The following is a 24,227-nucleotide window of genomic DNA, read 5'->3' as shown; positions in this document are numbered from 1 at the left end:
TGAAAAGAAAGCAAGACTCTGGCACGATCTAAGACAAGTATTGTTTGCACAGTAATTTCATGAACAATAAAGTGCATGACTTTTTAAAGCAGTTTCACAATTTAATCAGTAAAGAGGAAAATGAGACTATTTTCTTATCTGATCAATTCAAAAATGAATTGGCAATTTGACATTTTTAAACTATTTCTTCTCCATTGGACATGAAATAGAAATTACTTTCAATTGTGTTTGAATGTTTTTAAATACCATGACTTTAAAGGCATTTACAAATATTTTCTGGTTTGACTCCTATTCAGAAGTATCAGATTTAGCAAAAGTTGCTGCTATGTATTATTATTGACTGCTCTTGAAGAAATGAAGTGACTGCCTCACTTTCTCATATATCCTCTTATTATCATTTCATTCTTTAGTAAATTCATGTTAAAATCATGGTATAAATCAATCAAAAAGGCTTTTATAATCACCTCCCCATCTTATCCCACCATTTTTTTCTCTTTCATGACTGAAACAGCAGAGTACCTGGCTTAGAGTCAGGAATACCTGGGTTCAAATCCCACCTCTGACACTTATTAGCTACATGGAAAATTTAGGATTATAAATGCACAACTTGAAGGGAGCTTCTTATGGGGAAGAGGAAAATGAAATTGAGGGAAGTCAAGTGACTTGCCCAAGGTCACACAGATTGTGTCAGAGGTGAGATTCAAACCCAGATCCAACTGGCTCCAAAGCCAGTACACTTTCCATTCTCTCCCTCTGTGTGACATTGGGTAAAAGTCACCCAACCTTTTTGTACCTCAGGAAGCTCCCTAGGACTTAACTCTTAAGTCAAACACTAGGGTGTGATCTGTGTTGGTGGACTGAGTTCACACCTGAGGAGTTCCCCTACACTGAGGATATCATAAAGATACTTCATGGACCCATGTTACTGAGGGGTCAATGCGTAGGAGGAGGATAGGTCAAAGGGACCTTTAAAAGCCTCAGAACTTGTGCTGCACCTGCCATGGGATGTTAAGAGTGCATCCATCTGCTGCCAGAATGCTAAAGTGTATACCAAGTGATACAGTTATTGCTCGATAAAGGACAGGCAGATTGTCTGCTCTGTGGATTAACCACATGCGTGGGGGGCCGTTTCCCTACCCCTACCCACCTTGGCCCTGGTGGCTTTCCCTGCTGGGTCTGTTTGACACAAATCCCTGCTACTGCTGCAAAACTGGTTTTAAAGCTCATCCTAGGGGCGAGAATGTGAAGTTTCGTTGAGTCCATCGACTTTCACTGTGTTTTCCTGTTTCTAGCTGATATATCAGACAACTCTAACATAATCAATTCTATACACATTGAGGTTAAACATACATTTCTTCTTTTCAAGAAAAGAGAACATTCCCATCTGGCCTCCCAAGTGCAGACTCTAGTTCTGTTCATTAATTACAGAAGAAAAGAAGGAGGAATTGGAGGAGAATGAGTCCCAGGACATAAAAGCCCAATACTGACTTCAGCCACTGACCTTCTTCTGTAATTGTATACAAATCATTGAACCTTTCTGGCTTTCAATTAGCTTATCAATTCAATAAGAAAAATATTCATCTATTTTTACCCCTGCTATTGTAAGATAAAATGTTAACAGCAAAAAATCTGCAAAATCATTGCAAAATAAGGTTTGTAGAAATCCTCATCTATTCATTCTGCACACGTGGGAAGGCATAATTACGTTTCATGAAAGCTTCTCGTATTAAATTTAGGACACAGGATAAAACCATTGTCCACTTTGAGTGGATTTATTCCCCATTTAAACTCTGACCTGAGATAGAGTAATGTGGTGGATAGAGAGTTGGCCTTGCAGTCAGGAAAACCCGGACTGAATTCCTGCCTCTGACACTGTGGTCTGTGAAATGGTGGGTAAGTAATTTAGCCTTCCAGTGTCCCAAACAACTTTTTAAGAATCTAATTATCAGCATCAGTGGAGGGAATTTATGCTTTGGACCTTACCTCCATAAATGAAATCACAGAGCTAGCTCAAAACCAAACAAACAAACAAAAAAGACTGTCCTTGTGTGTGTGTCTCACTAAATAAGTAATTCAGGCCATAGCACTAGATATCTCCTAAGCATCACTTTGAGGTGCTGTCATTTAATGGCTTACCTTCTTGCAATTCATTGCCATTTTCCAAGGGTTTTGCTAACTCTTTTTCCACTGTTGAAGTTATGCTTTCTGCTGAAATGTCTGGAGGAGTGTGAAATCTGTAGTATTCGCCTAATCTCCCCATAAGGAAAATAATGGTTAGTATAGTGCTCATGCACAGAACTAGAAAAAACCCCACACCATCACCAAAATGCTTACCAGACTTATAGCACATTTCCTTTATCGCCCTTTCTTCTTCGATTTCCTCTGGAGTCTTTGTCCACAAACTAGAAGCATCTGCAGGATATATTTTTCAAAGGTAAATTGTCTCCCATATACAAAGTCTATGAGAAATTCTATTACAAATTAGAAAGAAAAAAAATCACAGCTGTTATTCTTACTGTGAGATGATTCCTTTCGATTTTTAAACTAATTTAAAATGAAAAGAAATTATTTCAGAGTAAAACAAAATCAATGAATTTGCATCCAGGGAAACGTTCATGTTTGCCATGCTGAAGGAAGAATAAAGGATGATCCAGAAGAAAAAAAACCACCAATTACATACATTAAGCCCAATACTTCCCTCTCCTGCTATCCTTTGTAGGGTGGAGTAGGGCTTTCTTTTGACCATATCCACATATCTATTCCTACTTGATACTTCATAAGGACTTTCTGCATCTATCCATCTGCCTATCTATTCATCCATTCATCCATCCATTCATCTGGCACAGTTTTTCTTTTAAAGGGGCTAGGTGGAAAAAGTACAGAATGATCCTACATATCCCTAAACACAAACACTGTGGTTTCGCATGTGCTTATATGGCAATGTAGGTAGTGGTAAAGCTGGGGTCCCCTCCTATAGTGATTGACTAGTTTGTACTCATTAGTGTGATCCTAACAAGAATCATTAGTTCCCCTCATGTACATACAATGTATGCCCCTTCTCCTTGCTGCCATTCAATAAATGGAAGAATGGTGGATAAACCAATGAGTAGGGGGAAGAGTTTGAAGAGAGGTTTTTGTTTGCTTTTTCCTCTCTTGACATTTAGAAGGCTTATAAAACTGTCTCTATGCACAAACACATAGATAGCCTTTACTGTGATGTTGTTTAAGGGGTATTATATGTGTATGTAGGTATTTACATAATATGTTATATGCAGTATATATGTGAAATATACACACACAAAATGCCCTTTAAATATTTATATACACACATATGTGCATATAAATATATATTGACACATATTTTATAACATATAAATAAAATTAAACATATACATGTATATGTGTATGTGTAATTCATGTGTCTAAATGTAATAAGCTATATAAGCAACATTTCCTAGGGAGGTTTAATTTGTGTAAAGCAGTCTCCAAAGCAGAGAGGCCAAAGAGTCCAGAAATCATATACGCTAGCAAACACTCAATCTTCCCAAACAGCAATACTTGACAGCAAAGGGTAATACTGATTTAGCACACAAACCCATTTTCAAAATTTAGGTAAGTGTATGGTGGAAGATTATAAAGAAGTACCACTTTCCAAAACATAAAAGAGCAGTGGAAAAAAATGAGTTTGCAGAAAACTTTACATGAAACCCAACTATGTCAGATAATGACAAGAGCACTTAGAGATGAAACAGGAAGGAAGATAAAGAACAGATGAAGCACGAAACAGATTGTCACCATTTCTGCACAAAACTCTTTCATTACCAGTGACAATGGAAAAAATATATTTGGACACTAAGATGTGAAAGGAAGGACAGAGGGGGAAAAAGAGAAGAAAGAGGGGAGGAAACAGCTAGGCAAGCCAAAGTACAGAGAAGAAATTTCTTTCAAAGACTGCACAATTTTGAATACATTAAGAAATTGGATTTTGAGATATCTGGAAGAGAGAAACATATCAAATGACTAAGAAAAAATCATGAACAGTATTATTTCACACACACACAAAAGTGATCAAAAGTCCATCAATTTACGTCTATTTTCTCATCTTTAAAAAATCCTTTTACACGTCAGCTACACACACACACATGCACACACACACACACACATATATATATATCTACATATATACATATACATATATACATATATATATATATATATGAGGGCATTTTTGATGAAAATGTGAGCTAGGGTTGTTGGCCATGGTATATATGGTACACCTAAAATTCCTGCTATAGTCTGAGGCTGGTGGATCACTGGAGTTTGGGAGTTCTGAGCTTCAGGAAAGCTAAAGCTAATTAGATGTCCTAAGTCCAAAACAAATATGGTTAGCCTTAGGAAGCATAGGGCTATCTGGACACCTAAAGAGAGTTAAACCAGCCCAGATCAGAAAAATAAAGCTGGTTAAAGCATTGGGATCAGGCCTGTGAGTGTCCATTGAACTTCCAACTTGGACAAGATAGGAAGGCGCCTGTACACACACACACACACACACACACACACACACACACACACACACACAAAAGTGTGTGTGAACATATGTATGTATTTGCACACACATGTATATGTATGTATACATGTGTTTACTTATATTTATACATACATGCTAATTATGTTGCATGCATATGTATACATGTATATATACATGTTTTCCTAATTTGTCCAGGCTGGAAGTACAATGGTTACTCACAGGCCTGATCTTAATGACAACTGGCATGGAAGTTTTAACCTGTTTCATTTTTCTGGCCTGAGCCAGTTGGCCCTGCCTTAGGTGAGCTGTTAGCTCTCTATTCCTAGGGGCTAATTTGTTTTGGATTTATCTAGGAGATAGATAGATAGATAGATAGATAGATAGATAGATAGATAGATAGATGGATATCTATGTATATAATCATATGCATATGTGTATATTTCTATAAACACATGTATGTATATAACAATATATATACATTTTACAAGAAGGGAACGCATAGGCTACTACAAATGATTTTTCACAAGCCATATCTTCACAGTCACAAAAGTATAAAGTATAAAGAATACTAATTCCTAACTCTTGTTTATTATTTTAAAATCAAAATTTGGAGAATAAAATGTAGCCTCAAAAGTTTTTCACCAATGAGTTATTTCTCATTCCTATATTAAGATCATCCCAAGATTCTTTGATAGATGAAACTACTGTGATAATTTGGTTCAAAATTTTATAAGCATCCACTTCAAGTAATGGAGAAAAACCAAGAGTTCCCTGCTGCCCAGAAGCTCTTTGCCTGTAATGGAGGATGCCCAGGGCAGAGTTCAAAGGAAAAAGAGTGTCCTTGTCAAACCTAGATAGCAATATCTTCCCAAAAAAGCACTCATTTGTAAGTATTACAGTACTGATTCCATCAAAATGAAGAGATAAGCTCCATAACTACTCAAGAGGCACTACTGGGCTAATGAGCCACAGTGAAAAAAGAAATGAAGGATACCTACTGTCCTGTGATACAGATAGATACTCTGGAGGGACAAGGAGCCGGGCACAATTGAGCTGGCCTACATTTGGGCATTGAGGCAATGTTTTCAACATTACTAGCTGAAACAAAAGCTCATCTTTTTAATACTAACATTCTTCTGGAGATGACATATTATCACCACATGCTGTGAAACCTAGGAAACAACAATTTAAGATAGAACAAAAATTATGAGTGATCCAAAGGTAGAGAAGTAGGGTAGATCGGTAGGGAAGGAGTAGGCTACAGCACATTACCAACAATGTGCATTTGGGGAAATTGAACAGAAATATCCAGGGAATATATAAGAATAAAAGACAGTAATCATGATGACGAATAACATGTAGACAGACTCAGTGCTGAACTGGAATGGATCAAATGAGAAAAAAACCTAGAAGGAGGTCTCCAGTGCATTTTGGGCAAATCCTCAGTGAATGAGATATGTTAAAGCTATGGGAAGGATATATGGCCAACAACACATACTGAAAAGGTTTGGACTTTTTGCAATTGACACCATGGAGGGGAGTTACCTATATCAATGTGGGCACAGGTCCACTCAAATATTCAAACAAGCATATCTATAAGAACTAGTAGGGGGTGGAGCCAAGATGGTGGCTGGAAAGCAGGGACTTGCTTAAGCTCTCCCCCAGGTCCCTCCAAACACCTGTAAAAAGTGGCTCTGAACAAATTCTAGAGCTGCAGAACCCACGAAATAACAGAGGGAAGCAGGGCTCCAGATGAAGGGATGATATCTAAAAAAATAAAATTAAATTAAGGAATGAGAGAGGAATATATTGAGAGAGGGAGAAAGGGAGAGATAGAATGGGGTAAATTATCTCACATTAAAGTGGCCAAGAAAAAGCAGTTTATTGGAAGGGAAGAGGAGGCAGGTGAGGGGGAATGAGTAAAACTTGCTCTCATCAGATTTGACTTGAGGAGGGAATAACATACACACTCAATTGGGTATCTTACCCCACATGAAAGCAGAGGGAAGGAGATAAAAAGGGGGGACAATAGAAGGGAGGGCAGTTAGGGGGAAGAAGTAATTAAAAGCAAACACTTTTGAAAAGGGACAGGGTCAAGGAAGAAAATTGAATGAAGGGGGACAGGATAGGAGGGTGGGAAGTATAGTTAGTATGTTGAATTACTTACCTTCTTAGGGAGGGTGGGTGGAGAGGGAAGAGGGGAGAGAATTTGGAACTCAAAGTTTTAAAAGCAGATGTTCAAAAACAAAAAAACTTTTTGTATGCAACTAAAAAATAAGATACACAGGCAATGGGGCGTAGAAATTTATCTTGCCCTACAAGAAAGGAAGGGAAAAGGGGATGAGAGGGGAGGGGGGTGATAGAGGGGAGGGCTGACTGGGGAACAGGGCAACCAGAATATACGCCATCTTGGAGTGGGGGGGGGAGGGCAGAAATGGGGAGAAAATTTGTAATTCAAACTGTTGTGAAAATCAATGCTGAAAACCAAATATGTTAAATAAATAAATTGCATTAAAAAAAAAAAGAAAAAAAAAAGAAATTGGATTTTAAGATATCTGGAAGAGAGAAACATATCAAATGACTAAGAAAAAATCATGAACAGTATTATTTCACACACACACAAAAGTGATCAAAAGTCCATCAATTTACATCTATTTTCTCATCTTTAAAAAATCCTTTTACACGTCAGCTACACACACACACATGCACACACATACATATATATACATATATACATGTGTATGTATATATATATGTATATACATATACATATATATATATGAGGGCATTTTTGATGAAAATGTGAGCTAGGGTTGTTGGCCATGGTATATATGGTACACCTAAAATTCCTGCTATAGTCTGAGGCTGGTGGATCACTGGAGTTTGGGAGTTCTGAGCTTCGGGAAAGCTAAAGCTAATTAGATGTCCTAAGTCCAAAACAAATATGGTTAGCCTTAGGAAGCATAGGGCTATCTGGACACCTAAAGAGAGTTAAACCAGCCCAGATCAGAAAAATAAAGCTGGTTAAAGCATTGGGATCAGGCCTGTGAGTGTCCATTGAACTTCCAACTTGGACAAGATAGGAAGGCGCCTGTACACACACACACACACACACACACACACACACACATACACACAAAAGTGTGTGTGAACATATGTATGTATTTGCACACACATGTATATGTATGTATACATGTGTTTACTTATATTTATACATACATGCTAATTATGTTGCATGCATATGTATACATGTATATATACATGTTTTCCTAATTTGTCCAGGCTGGAAGTACAATGGTTACTCACAGGCCTGATCTTAATGACAACTGGCATGGAAGTTTTAACCTGTTTCATTTTTCTGGCCTGAGCCAGTTGGCCCTGCCTTAGGTGAGCTGTTAGCTCTCTATTCGTAGGGGCTAATTTGTTTTGGATTTATCTAGGAGATAGATAGATAGATAGATAGATAGATAGATGGATATCTATGTATATAATCATGTGCATATGTGTATATTTCTATAAACACATGTATGTGTATAACAATATATATACATTTTACAAGAAGGGAACGCATAGGCTACTACAAATGATTTTTCACAAGCCATATCTTCACAGTCACAAAAGTATAAAGTATAAAGAATACTAATTCCTAGTTCTTGTTTATTATTTTAAAATCAAAATTTGGAGAATAAAATGTAGCCTCAAAAGTTTTTCACCAATGAGTTATTTCTCATTCCTATATTAAGATCATCCCAAGATTCTTTGATAGATGAAACTGCTGTGATAATTTGGTTCAAAATTTTATAAGCATCCACTTCAAGTAATGGAGAAAAACCAAGAGTTCCCTGCTGCCCAGAAGCTCTTTGCCTGTAATGGAGGATGCCCAGGGCAGAGTTCAAAGGAAAAAGAGTGTCCTTGTCAAACCTAGATAGCAATATCTTCCCAAAAAAGCACTCATTTGTAACTATTACAGTACTGATTCCATCAAAATGAAGAGATAAGCTCCATAACTACTCAAGAGGCACTACTGGGCTAATGAGCCACAGTGAAAAAAGAAATGAAGGATGCCTACTGTCCTGTGATACAGATAGATCCTCTGGAGGGACAAGGAGCCAGGCACAATTGAGCTGGCCTACATTTGGGCATTGAGGCAATGTTTTCAACATTACTAGCTGAAACAAAAGCTCATCTTTTTAATACTAACATTCTTCTGGAGATGACATATTATCACCACATGCTGTGAAACCTAGGAAACAACAATTTAAGATAGAACAAAAATTATGAGTGATCCAAAGGTAGAGAAGTAGGGTAGATCGGTAGGGAAGGAGTAGGCTACAGCACATTACCAACAATGTGCATTTGGGCAAATTGAACAGAAATATCCAGGGAATATATAAGAATAAAAGACAGTAATCATGATGACGAATAACATGGAGACAGACTCAGTGCTGAACTGGAATGGATCAAATGAGAAAAAAAACCTAGAAGGAGGTCTCCAGTGCATTTTGGGCAAATCCTCAGTGAATGAGATATGTTAAAGCTATGGGAAGGATATATGGCCAACAACACATACTGAAAAGGTTTGGACATTTTGCAATTGACACCATGGAGGGGAGTTACCTATATCAATGTGGGCAGAGGTCCACTCAAATATTCAAACAAGCATATCTGTAAGAACTAGTAGGGGGTGGAGCCAAGATGGTGGCTGGAAAGCAGAGACTTGCTTAAGCTCTCCCCCAGGTCCCTCCAAACACCTGTAAAAAGTGGCTCTGAACAAATTCTAGAGCTGCAGAACCCACGAAATAACAGAGGGAAGCAGGGCTCCAGATGAAGGGATGATATCTAAAAAAATAAAATTAAATTAAGGAATGAGAGAGGAATATATTGAGAGAGGGAGAAAGGGAGAGATAGAATGGGGTAAATTATCTCACATTAAAGTGGCCAAGAAAAAGCAGTTTATTGGAAGGGAAGAGGAGGCAGGTGAGGGGGAATGAGTAAAACTTGCTCTCATCAGATTTGACTTGAGGAGGGAAAAACATACACACTCAATTGGGTATCTTACCCCACATGAAAGCAGAGGGAAGGAGATAAAAAGGAGGGACAATAGAAGGGAGGGCAGTTAGGGGGAAGAAGTAATTAAAAGCAAACACTTTTGAAAAGGGACAGGGTCAAGGAAGAAAATTGAATGAAGGGGGACAGGATAGGAGGGTGGGAAGTATAGTTAGTATGTTGAATTACTTACCTTCTTAGGGAGTGTGGGTGGAGCGGGAAGAGGGGAGAGAATTTGGAACTCAAAGTTTTAAAAGCAGATGCTCAAAAACAGTTGTTTTTGCATGTAACTAGGAAATAAGATATACAGGCAATGAGGTATAGAAATCTATCTTGCCCTACAAGAAATTAAGGGGAAAAGGGATGGGGGAGAGGGGCAGTGGAATGATAGAAGAGAAGGCTGACTGGGGAACAGGGCAATCAGAATATACGCCATCTTGGAGTGGTGGGGAAGGTAGAAATGGGGAGAAAATTTGTAACTCAAAATCTTGTGGAAATCAATACTGAAAACTAAAAAATATCAAATAAAAAATCATTAAATCTAAAAATGAATTAAATTAAATAAAAAATAAAAAAGAACTAGTAGCTGCAATCAACTAAACATTTATTAGGTGCCATCTTCTCCAGTTCCTACCATACACAGAAATTTAGTAAATGTCTTACAAAAGAATTAAAAGTCTGTGGTACAGGAAAAAAAAGACTGAACTTGAGTTGAAAAAGACTGAGTTGAAACTCCTGCTCTGTCACTTACCACCTGTGTGATCTTGGGCAAGTTAATTATCTGTTCCTCAATTTCCCCCTTTATAGAATGAGGAGATTAGCTGATGAATGATAAGGTCTCTACTTTGCTGTAGCTCTCTGATCCTCCTATCCCTTGCCCCAAATTAGCATCTTTCGGTCATGAATTCCTCACCCCCACTCGCATTAAAATTCATTCTTTTGGGTCACAGTACTGTCACCAGAAAACTCCACATTAAAATGTAGAAAGAGAGGAAGGCACAAGGAAGGGAGGTGAGGGAGATGGCCGACCAATCATTCTTTAATGAGCTGCTGTGTACAAGGTACCCTAAAAACTGTGGAGATACAAAGAAGAATAAGACACCAGTCCTTACCCTCAAGGAGGTTGCAATCTAGCAGGGGAATCATGAACACACACACACACACACACACACACACACACACACACACACACCTAAAGATAACCAACAATGTACTATAATCTATATAGTGTTTTCAATATATAACTGGCCTAGGAATTGAACATGTGATTTCATTGGTACCGGGAAACCCCAGAATGGGGAAATTCCCTCTGCTTGAGCAGGTCCTTGCTTTTGATACAAGTTATTATAGTCTTAGAGAGTTGCCCAGAGCACTGAGAGTTTAAATGACTTGCCCAGAGTCCCACAGCCAGGATGTGTCAGAGACTTGAATGCAGGTTATTCGGGGTTCCCCAGCTGGATCGCTATTCGCTAGAGCATACTGCCTTTTCATATAGCTAAGGCACTATCACAAAGTTGAGGTACTGCTACATATCATTAACACTATATAGGCATGCCTCACACGCGTAAGTGGTAAATGAGCAACACTGATGATAAGTATTACCACTGTGGACTGGCATTGCCATGGAAGACTTCACAGTAAAGATGGGACATTGACTGATGAGCAGGATGTAGGGTTCAGAGAAGAGGCAAAGAATGTCACCAGGCAGGGGGAGCACCACAAACAAAGATGAGTAGATAAGAATAGATAGTGAGGAAATTCATTCCAGCCTAGCTGGAATGGAGGGTTTACCTGAAAAAGCAGTAGAGGTTAACTTTCGAAAGGCAAGTTTGACCCAGTTTGTGGAGAGATTTGAACGTCAGGCTTAAGAATTTGAGAATATAAACTCCTTGAGGACTGCTTTTGTTTTTTCTTTGTATCCCCCAGTCCTTGATATAGTGCTTGATACATATATGCTTAATAAGTGCTTGTAAATACTTGTTGATTTAATTCATTTTGTAAGCAATGGGTGGGACAGCTAGGTAGTACAGTAGAAAAGAGTGCTGGGCCTGGTGTCAGGAAGACTCCTCTTCCTGAGTTCAAATCCTGCCTCAGACACTTACTAACTACATGACCCTGGCTAAGTCACTTAACCCTGTCTCCCTCCTTTTTCTTATCTGTAAAATGAGGTGGAGAAAGAAATGGCAAACCACTCCAGTATCTTTGACAAGAAAATCCCAAATGGGGTCACTAAGAGTTGGACACAACTGAAAAACAAAAGCAGTAGGGTTCTATCATTTATTACTTCTGCGACCTTAGGCAAATCACTCCCTCTCTGGTTTTGAGTTTCCTCATCTACATAATGAACATGGTAGACTAGTTGATCTTAAAGGTCCCTTTCAGTTTTAAATCTATGATCCTATAGACTGTTGAAAATGTTTGATCAAGGAAAGGACATGGCCAGTTAGATATATTGAAAGGGCAAATACTGAAGACAGAGACAACTTTTCAGTAGAATGCAATGATCTAGTCATGAGATAAAAGGGGACTGATTTAGGTGCAAAAAAACTGTCTGAGTTGCTGACATTCCTTCCACAAGTGAAGAGCAGACTTGTGCTTTAAATTAAATCAAACTTTAAATTACTATATGCTGTTGAACACACAAGAGACAAAGATTTTAAAGGTACTTAGGAAAAAATAAAATTTTTGAAGTTGATAAATTACTTTTTTAAATGCCCAAAGCAAAGGAAATACACTAAAACATCATAACAATGGATTTGAGGAAATGAAGAAAGCATTTTAATTTCCAATTTCCCACGCTTGAGGGAGAACACAATGTACTTTACAACTTTCTGTATAGAGGGACCATAACCACAGAGCGTGGTTTTGCATACAATAGGTATTTAATAGACACAGTGATTCAATTTGTTGATTTCATTTTATCTTCAGTGTAGCTGAATTCATGGAATAGTAAGATGCTTCATATTGGAGTTTTGCTACATTTGCATAGTCTGCCCTGGAAAATTTCATCTCCAAATTCTCACGATGGCATGTGAGTCATATTAACTTTATCGACTACCAGTGTCTTTTGGGTACATCAGAAGAAAGACAACATAAGTGGTCTTGAAAGTAAACATATCTCCCCCAATTAAGGAATTTACTCCTTACTTATGAGTAGGATCACATCTTTAGACTATTAAATTAGAACAATGAATTAAGAGGCTTATGAAAACTAAAAGCAAATTTCTCGGCATCTACCCTCCACCAGAAAAAATGGTTATTACAAACCTGCAAAACATTAATACAAGTGAATAGAGGCTATAAGACAAGTGTAAGGGTCTTCACATACATCATAGATCTAAGGAAGATCATACTAACTGTTCTCTTTGTCATTTTCATCTTCCTCTTCCTCCTCCTCTTCTTCTTCAAAATTAATAGTTATGACCAATGGGGGATGAATGGGTCTCGAAATATTCTCCTGAGGTTTCAGAGGCTCTTGACTCTGGGCAGGGGGCAGAATTCCTTCCTGGGTTTCTTTTTGTAGTGTGACATCTATAGCAAAAAAATACAAAGCCTAGTCTTTTTTCAATGTATTATGTAAAACTGTGGCTTGAATGCTGTTTCAAAACCTTTTGCCCTGCATTAATTGCATGCTTTGTTAAAAAATGCCTCATTTCTTCCTTTTGGGAAGAACACAAATCAAGTGTCAAAAAAATCTGTCACCTTTTAGAGGACCAGCAAATAGTAGCATTCCTACTTTTCCTATAAAACACTTCTTACTGCCTTGACTTTATTGCCCTTTACTTCTGAGGTTCTCACAGTAATATTATTTTATTCTTATGATATCCCTATGAGGCAGGTAAGTAGGGCATGACATTACTATTCTCATTATACTAATGAGGCATTAGGATATAGTCTAAGTCAGTGGTGTCAAACTCAAATGGAAATGGATCCCTGCAGGCCACATATTGACTTAGAAAACTGCAAATGAACGTTGTCATATTGTATTTTTGTTTATCTTGTTAAACATTTCCAAATTACATTTTAATCTGGTTCAGGCCACACTCGGGAGTTTTGGAAGCCTGCAGGATTCAAGTTTGACATCTCTGGTCCAATGTTGGCACAGTTGGATCTAAACAGTGAGCACAGTGAGCCACAGCAAATCCTAGCCAATCGTCCATGGGAAAAGTTTTCCATTTCAGCAATGTCCTGAGTTACCTATGTCTAAATATATAGCTTGGAAGAACTGCCCAGACAAGCGAGAATGCAAAAAAAAAAGCAACCAAAATAAAACCCACCAAAGGGGTTCCTTAAATTGAAGGTCCATGGACCCCAAGAGGTCTATAGAGAGATATCTAGGTGTTCTTGTACTTGGTTGGGAAAAATTATATCCTTATTTCTCATAAACTTCTAACTGGAATTTAGCATTTCATCTAATTATTAATTCTTTAAAAGATAGAAAGGAAGGAAATAAGCATTTATATAGCACCTACAATGTGCCAGACACTACACTAAGTGCTTTATCTCTAATCATCTCATTTGATTAAAAAACATTACATATTCTGAGAAGGGTCCATAGACTTCACCAGATAGCCAAAGAGGGACCATGGCACAGAAAAGATTAAGAAAATTCTGCTATAATGGTGCCAAACTCTATATTCAACTGTCTAGTATTTTCAAAATTAAGTCTATCTAAATAATAAAGAATATAAATAGGAGAAAATGATGGCATGGGTAGATTTAGCTAAGAAAATAACATAATAGAAATAACCCAAGTAGACACTTTGGAATAAGATTTCTATTGAATTTCATGGGCATTTTGTAGTCAAGTAATTCAATAAAATCTGATTAACTAAAACACCTTTGACTTAAATGTTAAGTGATCTGAAGTTTACCTTGCTATTAACTACTAAAGGTTTGTTAAATCAATATCTTGAAAAGAAGATTGCAAGGATAACCAGCTAACCTCAAGTGCACAATGCTTTGGAACATCCTCATAATTCTTTGAAGTTGCATTCATTTGCATTCAAGTTACTAATGTGCCAGTTATGAAGGACCATTCATTAAAGGAAGTCAAAGCTTTCCATTTGCCAACTATTGCTTAGTTATTAAGAAAAATATTTATCTTAAAACTATAATAGTATTCTTAAAAACTATTCCATGATTTAGACCTTATACTAATTCATCTTAACATCCTACCCTAATAAATGTGAATTAGTAAACTTTTGCTGTATATTTATACTTATTCAGCGGATGGAACTGTGATCTCATCAATGGGGGTGTGTCATTCACTTGTACAAATAGTTACCTATCCGTGATATTCTTGGCTATCATTCCATAAATTCTCCTAAGAGGATCTACTCAGCACATATACTACTTTCCTCTGGATCTTTTAGTATTTCTTAGGTTCCAGTACCTCACTCATCTTGTCTACCTCTTGTCTACATGACTGGTTCCTCTCCTTTTCAAGCCATGTAATGTCCATGATGTATTTTACATTATTTCTTGTGTATAAGTCACTGTTGGTATTATAGTACAGTCTTTTACCCACTAAACATTTTGTCATTGCTCTTGGGGTCACATGAAACTTCATTCTTCAGATATTAGGGCATTCTATGATTCATAGTCATATTACATCACCAGGAGAATATTAGCATTGAAAAGATGGATTTGTGTGTCAAGTAGCAACTTGAGATCACTGAACACAATGCAGAGTACTCATTTCAAATTGACTCTAACTTCTTCATCTCCTACTATTCAATTTTAAGGCAAGTTTACTGTCTGTTTCAGATATGTGTTCTAGACAGATAAAGAGAGAGATAGAAAGATAGAGGTAGAGGTAGATATATGTCTATTTATCAGTTTATCTCTCTCTTATTTAAAATTGTCCGTACGGACAACATGCTTTCATCATCCTCTTGGTTTTTATTGTGTGGATTGCTGGTCCAAAAGGACGTTGCTTTATCACTATTCTTTATCAAAGCTTACCCAATGGAAGAGAGTCAACAATACAAGTAGGCCAAAAAAACCCAGAAACTGCCTTTGCCAGCAAATGCCTGCTGACCAGTGATATGATGTGTTGCCAAGGCTAAAGAGTCCTTTAAAAGCAATAATCACGTTACTGTATACCTATTTCTAAAGTATGCATTAATTAGAAATTGTTAGCAAAGAACACTCATAAGGAAAGACCAAGATCCCACTAATATATCATGGGATTTCCATCCAGTTTAGATGAGGACCAAAAGCCCAGAGATGTTTTGACTTGTACATAAAATACGTCACAGAGACAGGATTCAAATGTAGATCCTCTGACTCCAAATCACACACTCTTTCTACTATAAATAGTACTAAACTATTACATGAAACCAAATCAGAAATTTTATTAGAATAGCACAAAATGCTCTCCTAAACATTCAAACCCCTCCTCCATTCATTCATGTTTTCATACCCTATGTCTTACAGCGAGGTCTTGATTAGTGGGAATAATGAAATCCCTGCTGTGGTCGCATGTATGTAAATTTGTGCTATTTGAAGTTATGATTTATGTAAAAGATGGTAATTGGTTCCAACCCAATGGAAATATGTGGTGTGAATTCAAATAATACAACCTCTTCAAGGGATTCATTCACACTAACTCTTTCACAGAGTGAATTTTCCAGTCAATCCATTAGCTAAACTCCTTTTTGTACCTCTGTTTTAAAAATAAATTTTATTGATTTTTTTGTCTTTGCTTGCATCTCCCTCCTAATTTGCCTTTCTTAAGAAGTGAAAGGGAGACAAGGAAATTCAAATAATGAGCACCAATTTGAAGTATTGGTTTCTGAATGGCATCAGTCCACACTCTACACTGAACTATTTGGACATTTCTAAAGCAAACAACAAAACTTGTTTTGTAAAGTCAATGTCATCATCACCATCAAGAGAACAAATGCATGTGGCTTATCATCTGTGTGGGGCCCTGTGCTAAATGCTATACAAAACAAGTTGGCAGACGTTATCTCCCTGGGAGCTCACAATACATACTGATGTCACATTTTCCTGAGAAGGTCTGTGATTTGCTTCCAATTACCTCCTGTAATGAAGTGCATTTGGGTTGCACCCAAGCATGAAATTCAACACTTTGTTTTATCTCTATCATTCTATTGGGCTTTTAATAGTGCTTGGAGGCATATGATAGCAGGCAGCCAACCTGGGGCAGCAGCTTTATTAGGCAGTTGAACTGACATACATCAAGGGCTTGACATATGTTGAGTTACCTATGTTGATTTCTAGTTATATGGTTCCTATAAGTCCCCAAACACCAACTATCTTTGTGCTTTTAGGAAAGGGTTGGGAACACTCTTGTCTCTGATGAATTTATACAAGCAGGCAATTGTTTCTGAAACTTTTATTTTTCCATTGCCAGCATAGCTTCACACTGCTGTGCGCAATTTTAGGTTTGTCAGTTTTGCTTTATAGAGCTCTTGGTATTAGAAGCTTCATCCTTCTTATATGGCTAGATTGTCGCATCAGCCACAGATGACTGCAGTGGGAGGTACTGCTTTCTCTGCCTTGTCAATTTTTAAAACAAATCCTCTTTCTACTACATACATTTTGTGCCCATGATACCCTAAAAGAAATGTTTGGAGCTATGACTTCCTTGTCTCCAAGGATATTCTCAATATATAAAATTGGTTGGGGTGCAAATTCAAAACTAATTGGTTTTTTGTTTGTTTGTTTTTAGGACTACTTTTTGCTTGTACCTTTCAGGTTAATTATAATCTGAAAAGCATTATGGTTAATCCCACCAACTGGAAGTAGAATCTAGTTCTTCCCTTTAGACTCAGAAAAGCATAGAAATTAATTTAAATACTGTTTAAGAAAACCTTCCTCTCTGTCCAAAGACAACCCCCATGAAATGGCTTGTCTATTCATCACCACCAGGTCAGGTGGGCAGATGTCAGAGGGAATGGTGTCCCAAAGCACTATTTCTCCCATAAAATTTCTAGAACTCTCATTATAAAATCCATAAAATGAGCAAATTCTCTCTACTTTGGGATTAGTAAGTAATTAATAAATTATTTGGGGATTAATAAGTAATAAGTAATGGATTTTTAAAAAAGATATGCTGAATATGTCTTTTAAAGCACTTAAATTCAGGATAACAACATCTTCTGAAATGATGCCCTAGGCAAACCATATAAAAGATACACTATTTAGAGTCATAGGCTTATAGATTGGTAGCTGAGAGGGACCTTCTTCAAGATCTCATCTAGTCCAGTCATTTCAGTTTGCAAACGAGGAGACTGAGGCCCATAGAATTTAAAGTAAACTTGGCCAAGCTCACACAGGTAAATACATGGAAGGGGTAGGATTCAACTCAGATTTCTAGCTTTAACTAGCTTTCTTTCCATCCGCACCTGTCAACCCCCAATTAAAAGCGGGACTATTGACTGAAGAGGGCAGGTAATGAGATGAATAGATAAGATGTGTTTTACATGTCTCCAACCCAGCCTCTGTGCCTTCAGTATTTGTTGTTCTCACTTTTAATACCACCTCATTACTAGTCACAGTCATGGTCCAGAGTCTGGGCCTTTTATTAAAAGGCCACACTTAAGGATCTAGAGGGCCACATGTGGCCTCAAGGCCACAGTTTCCCCACCCCTGGTCCAGATTGTACAGCATATTTCACACTTATTAAGCAGCTATGATGTACATGGCACTCCATTAAGGAGAATGGTGAATCAGACATGATTCTTACCCTCAAGGAATTTCCAATATAGTAATCTGTGCATATGAAAAAACACTTTGAGAAATTCTGAAGGACTCTGGTAGAACTGGCTGTCACTAACTAAATTTACTCTCTCTTCCAGGTATCGATGCTCTAATAATCACCAGACTCAGAGTCCTTTTGCAACTCTCTAGCTTTTCTCCGTGGTATTTGATCCTGCTGACCACCTCCTGCTCTCATTCTTTAAATGCTTTGCTCCTTTGGTTTTCACGACACTGATTTCTTCTGGGTCTCTCCTTTTCTCTAATTCTTCTGCTTCTTTAAAAGCTCCTCTTCCTTTTTTTGGCACCTTAGTGGTCCCTGGCCTGTGACCTCATCCCTTTTCCTATTTCCCCTTAATCATTTTGTTTTTGTTGGGATTGTTGTTGTTGTTGGAGGCAATCAAGGTTAAGGGACTTGACCAGAATCACACAGCTAATAAGTGTAAGGCCAGATTTTTAACTCAAGTTCTCCTGACTTCAGGATGAGTGCTCTATCCACTGCGCCACCTAGCTGCTCTCTAAATTTATCTCCTGGTTTTTCCCCACATGTATTTTGTATGTTCTAATCACTATTCCTAAACACAGATGACTTTTTTCTCTCTTTCGCTCATTACATTCTTTTCATCTTCAAATTTCTTATTCATTCTTCAAGATCAAGCCCAAATGCTACCTCCTAAATAACCTCCCCTCTCAAACTGAAGATGGGATTTCTCCTTTCTCTGAATCCCTGAACACCTTTGTACATCTCTTTAATGGCACTTGTACTTTCTAATTTGTGTTAGTTGCCACATTTTAGTACAACATCATAACTTTGCTGAGAATAATCCTTGTCTCTTAGTTATCTTTATATTTCCATAAAGCCTAGCACAGTGATTCTGACATTTGATAAATACTTGTTGAACTGAAATGAGGGCATATGTGGTATTTCAGTTGATTATAAAGAATAAGTTACTGTTTACGCTTTGTGATTTGTGAATATTTATTAATGGAGATAATTTGTTCATGGTCAATAATAACAGCTTTTTATAGCATTTTAAAGTTTCAAAGTGCTGTGTATTATTTCATTTGATATCTGGGAGTTAGCTTAAGCACCAGAATTAAAAGAGACCTTAGAATTCATCTATCCTTACTCCACTCACAGATAAAAACCATGGGGCCTTAGAGCTAGAAGGAATCTTTGTAGGCCAGCGTGCTGGACAGCTCCTACAGGCCTTTGAGAGCCATCTGGCTTGATTTGTTTGGTTAATTGTCTAGACTTAGGAAAGTGATAAGAAAATGCTAATAATTTAGATTAAACTGAAAAGGATATCCTGAATTTTGAAGAGTAAGTTCATAAACATTTACCAGCATACCCCTCAACCCACATCTAACTCTTTGTTTTTACAGAAAATGAATTTGAGACCCAGAGAAAAGAAGTGAATTACCCAGGAACAAAGAGATAGTCAAGAGCAGAGCTAAGACTCAAAACCAGGTTCTCTGACGCTAAATCGAATGTCCTTTCCACTGAGCCACACTCCAAAAACTCTTGCCCCAGATCACAAAACTATTTTGTGAAAGATCTGGCTGGGTCTTTAAGCCAGGTTCCCAAATTTCCCAAATTTCACCATCTCTCCTCCACTGCAGACATTATCTCATCGTCACTACACATTTCCTCTCATTCAGTCAACAGCATTTATTAAGCACCTACTGTGCATCAATTACTGTGCTAAGTTCCGAAGATACAAAGAAAGGCAAAAATCATCATCCCTACCCTCAAGGAGCTCATAAACAACCATGCAAACAACTATGAACAAACAAGATAGATACAGCATATCATGAGACCAAGCTTCCTTTCTCATCTATGTTATAGTGTGGGTTGTTCAATTACCTTAAAAATTTTAGGGCTGTGGGCCTATTCTGTTGAAAGGGAAACTCACTAAAAGAAACGGCCATGGGCAAGCATCACAGAAGCCTGAACAGTCACACTTTTAATGAAAAAGTTTTTCATCATCCAGTTGCCTAATTGGGTATTGTTGCCTTCTAATGTTTTGTAGCCCCCATACTTCATAGCACAATTAGGCCCCATGAATAGAGCCCTGGACCCAACTGTCTTGGTTACTTATTTTACATAACAGCAACAAGAATAATAATATTAGTAATAATGTTGTTCAGTCGTTCCAGTCACATCTGACTCTTTGTGACCCTATTTGGAGTTTTCTTGGCAAACATATGGAAGCGGTCTACCATTTTCTTTTCCAGATCATTTTACATATGAAGAAACTGAGGCAAACAGGGTTAAATGACTTGCCCAGAGTCACAAAGTTAGTAAGTGCCTGAGGTTGGATTTGAACTCATATCTTTCTGACTCTAAGCCCAGTGCTCTATCCACTGTGCACCTGATGCCATGATAATGATGGTGCTAGCTAGCATCTAAATAGCACTTTAAAGATTTACCAAAGTTCTTTACAATTTTTTTCTCATTTATCTTCATATCAACCCAGGTAGGTGTGTGCTACTATCACCCCAGTTTACAGATGATTAAACTGAAGCAAACAGGGTTAAATGACTTGCCCAGGGTCACACAGCTAGGATGTGTCTGAGGCTGGAATAGAACTTGGGTCTTCCTGACTCCAGGCCCAGTGCTCTATCCACTGTGCCACCTAGCTGCCATGATAATGACGATGATGATGATGATAATAGCCAGCCTCTAAATAGCACTTTTAAGGTTTACAAAGTTCTTTACAATTTTTTCTCTCATTTATCTTCATATCAACCCTGGGGGGTAAATGCTATTATCATCCCCAGTTTACATATGAGGAAAGTGAGGTAGACAAGAGATTAAGTGACTTGTTCAAGGTCATACAGTAAGTGTCTGAGGCTGGAGTTGAACTCAGGTCATCCTGGTCCCACATACAGTGTGCTAGTCAGTGTACCACCACCTAGATGCCTCTAGGTACAGCAGGGAGATAAAACTGCTAAGGGATTAAGTGTTTATATGGGCTGTTCATTGGAGTTGTGGATATTTCTTTGCTCCTAAAAGGAGTCACAAGAGATTCAAGATATGACCATATCCCACATGTGAAAATGCTATTCCTGGTTCCATCTTCTTTTAGGACAGATCTGGTGGGTTCAATGACTTATTCACACTCTCTAAATGAATAATAATAATTTTTTAAAAGCCACCTTGGATACACACTATTAGACCCAAGGCATATATTTTCCCCCTTGATCACACCACCAGACACAGGACTAAATTGTCTGATGGCCTGTTCCAAGCCTCATTTCATGATTCTTGATAGAATCTTCCATTTAACACTGTCCCACTCATGTTACTCTTCCTCATCGTATTTTCATTTGTCTGGCATCCCACACTACTATTCTTAGACAGATTGTTTCCAACTATAGAAGTTTACATTCAGATTTGAATCTGGTGCCATGCAAATATTATTAAGAAAATATACTCACTGCTACTTGGTGGCAAAAAAAGTCCATTGATATTACGGGGTTTGCTATGATAAAACACACAACTGATCTTCACACAACCAAGAGGCTGAGTTTCCCAGAAGCATGAAATGCTGCAGTTTTGCTAGAGAAAAAGGGGAAGAAATGGAGTTTTCAGAGGTCGTATTTGTGACAAACTCAATTATTTTGTAAGAGAAAAAAAAAGGAACAAAAAAATGCCAAATGAAAGCGATTGCTTTTTAATCAATGGGGATTTGTCCTGCTGTCAATGTCGTAGCCCTACATTTGAATTGAGGTCGCAGAGGTTCCTATGATATATTCCTATGTGCTAGCCTAAAGTTTTAAGGTCAGTAGCAAGCTACCATTATCAATTCCATTGTTTGCCACTGGCAGGAGTAACATCATCTCCCTGTCATGTTGTGATGTAGGTCAAGAAGATTACTAACGTGCTATATTATTGACAAAGAATGACGACGAGGAGGAGGAGGCGCAATTCTACCTGCATTTCCATGTGTCTAAATCTGCAAAGTGGATCTAAACATTTTCCCTCTCTCCATAATGAGCACACAGTGTCACTGCCAAGGGCTTCTTCACAGTGTCGGAATCGGCACTGGGAACCCTAAGAGAGAAAAGTAAACAGTGCAGAAAACTCACAATATATTGATGCTAGAGGTCAACAATAACTGTAGGTCACTTACTCCTACCTATCATTCTCATGATTTTTAAAATGAATATGCTTATAGCTAATTTAGAAAGCCATTAGCAAAATAAATACCAGAAATGTAACCCTACTTGCCAAAAAACTTTGGTGGCTTATTTCAAATTTATCATTAGGTAAGTCTGTCATATAAGGAGAATTAAATAACGCTACAAAATAACGTGGAGTGGTATTTAATACTGCATGCCAAAAGTTATTGGCAAAATCTGAGCTATACAGGTATATATATATATATATATATATATATATGTGTGTGTGTGTGTGTGTGTGTGTGTATGTGTGTATGTGTATACATATATATACATATACATATATATATACATATACATATACATATACATATACATATACATATATATATATATATATATATATATATATATACATATACATATATATATATATATATCTGCAGTTTACCAGGCAGATGCACAAAGGATTAGTGATAAAACCCAGGCCATAGCCAGGGATAGGACATGCCTCAATGCTACGGCATTCTGAAAACCTCAAATTTCCAGGGCAGGGGAAGAAAGCTTTCAAGGCCCAACAAGCTGATTTTGCTTACATAGAAGAGCCCCATTTATGAATTGAGATCTCTGTTCTCAAATCAGTGCCTATGGACGCATGTTGTGGGGTTTTGTTGTTGTTGTTTTACTGGTCGGTATATGTCTAAGGAAAGGTGAATAGATCATAAGATTTATGTCTCCCTATTTTTCTATTTATATATTTGCCATTTTTCCCATTTAAAGAACTGGGCTATACTACAATTATAACAACTGCTATTCTTTTGCTCTCAAGTACCCTGCATTGTAAAAACCAGGCATATCTAAGTAGGAACTATTAATACACCACAAAATCATTAATTCTGCATTCTTTCCATAGAGTAGAAACCCCATTGCTTCTTTTTATCATTCTCCTCTTTATTATATGGCAAAGGTATTGTTTAACTTTGGGGTCAGTGTCGTGCTGTCAGAGGGATAGACAGACAAGTATTGTCCCAGTACATTCTTCACCATATTCTCCATATTCGGTCTTGTCTCACTGCCTTTTCATTTTTAAATGTCTCTAACAGTGACGTTTCTACTATATCCCCTGCAGAAATCTTTCCTTCATGGTTTTACTGCAGATATAATTTATAGATATTCTCATAGTAGAACTGGCTTAACAGTTCTGGGTAACTCATTTATATGATATTGAATTCCTAGCTCCATTATGGTGGAATTAGACTTAGCAAGCATTTCCTCTGTCCTGATTTTACATAGGTTGTGTAGTTAAGTCATAGATTTAGACTTTATTTCTAAATCTATTGATGCTATTAATTCAAATCCCTTGTGTCCTGTATAAACTGGCATAGAGCAAGCACTGGATTTGAAATCAGATAATCTACATTTAAGTCTCAGCTCTGCCATTTCTACTTACTTGAATGTGACATTGAGCAAATCACTATATAAGGCCTATAGGCCTTAACTTCCTCATCTATAAAAATAAAGAGGGAGGGGGCAGGATTGGACTAAATGATCTCAGTTATTTTTTCTCAGTTTTAAATTTATTATCTGTGACCTTATATTAATAATGTTATTCCTATTTGACTTAATGAACTAATTTAAGTTAGAGAGAATTATAACTTTTGCCAACCTGAACATATTTACTTTTATTTTTTTTCTCTGAAGGTTACCCCCAATAAACCACTAAATTTATTAATTCATTCAGCAAACATTTATTCACTGGCTACTGTGAACAGAGCACTGTGCTGGGTGCTTTGAA

The 24,227-nt window shown here is 37.4% G+C and overlaps 1 protein-coding gene across 2 annotated transcripts in view; it reads right to left on the bottom strand.

Annotated features, from left to right (window-relative positions):
* C5H12orf50 (chromosome 5 C12orf50 homolog) overlaps nt 1-22,271 on the bottom strand; it is a 41,734-nt gene extending 19,463 nt beyond the window's left edge. The window contains exons 1-5 of one of the 2 annotated variants that reach the window (XM_036759385.1): nt 22,245-22,271; nt 21,749-21,869; nt 12,932-13,105; nt 2,335-2,412; nt 2,137-2,247 (exon numbers count right to left, since the gene is read on the bottom strand). In XM_036759385.1, coding sequence (XP_036615280.1) covers nt 2,137-2,247; nt 2,335-2,412; nt 12,932-13,105; nt 21,749-21,869; nt 22,245-22,256 — 496 coding nt within the window. In that variant the 5' untranslated portion in view covers nt 22,257-22,271. The remainder of the gene's footprint in view (nt 1-2,136; nt 2,248-2,334; nt 2,413-12,931; nt 13,106-21,748; nt 21,870-22,244) is intronic. The other variant, XM_036759386.1, reaches the window with a different exon arrangement.
* Nucleotides 22,272-24,227: the final 1,956 nt, after the last annotated feature.

Source organism: Trichosurus vulpecula, chromosome 5, assembly GCF_011100635.1.
Source record: "Trichosurus vulpecula isolate mTriVul1 chromosome 5, mTriVul1.pri, whole genome shotgun sequence".
NCBI classification, from domain to species: Eukaryota; Metazoa; Chordata; class Mammalia; order Diprotodontia; family Phalangeridae; genus Trichosurus; species Trichosurus vulpecula.
The sequence above is the reverse complement of the archived record's forward strand: the minus strand, read 5'-3'. Positions and strand labels throughout refer to the sequence as shown.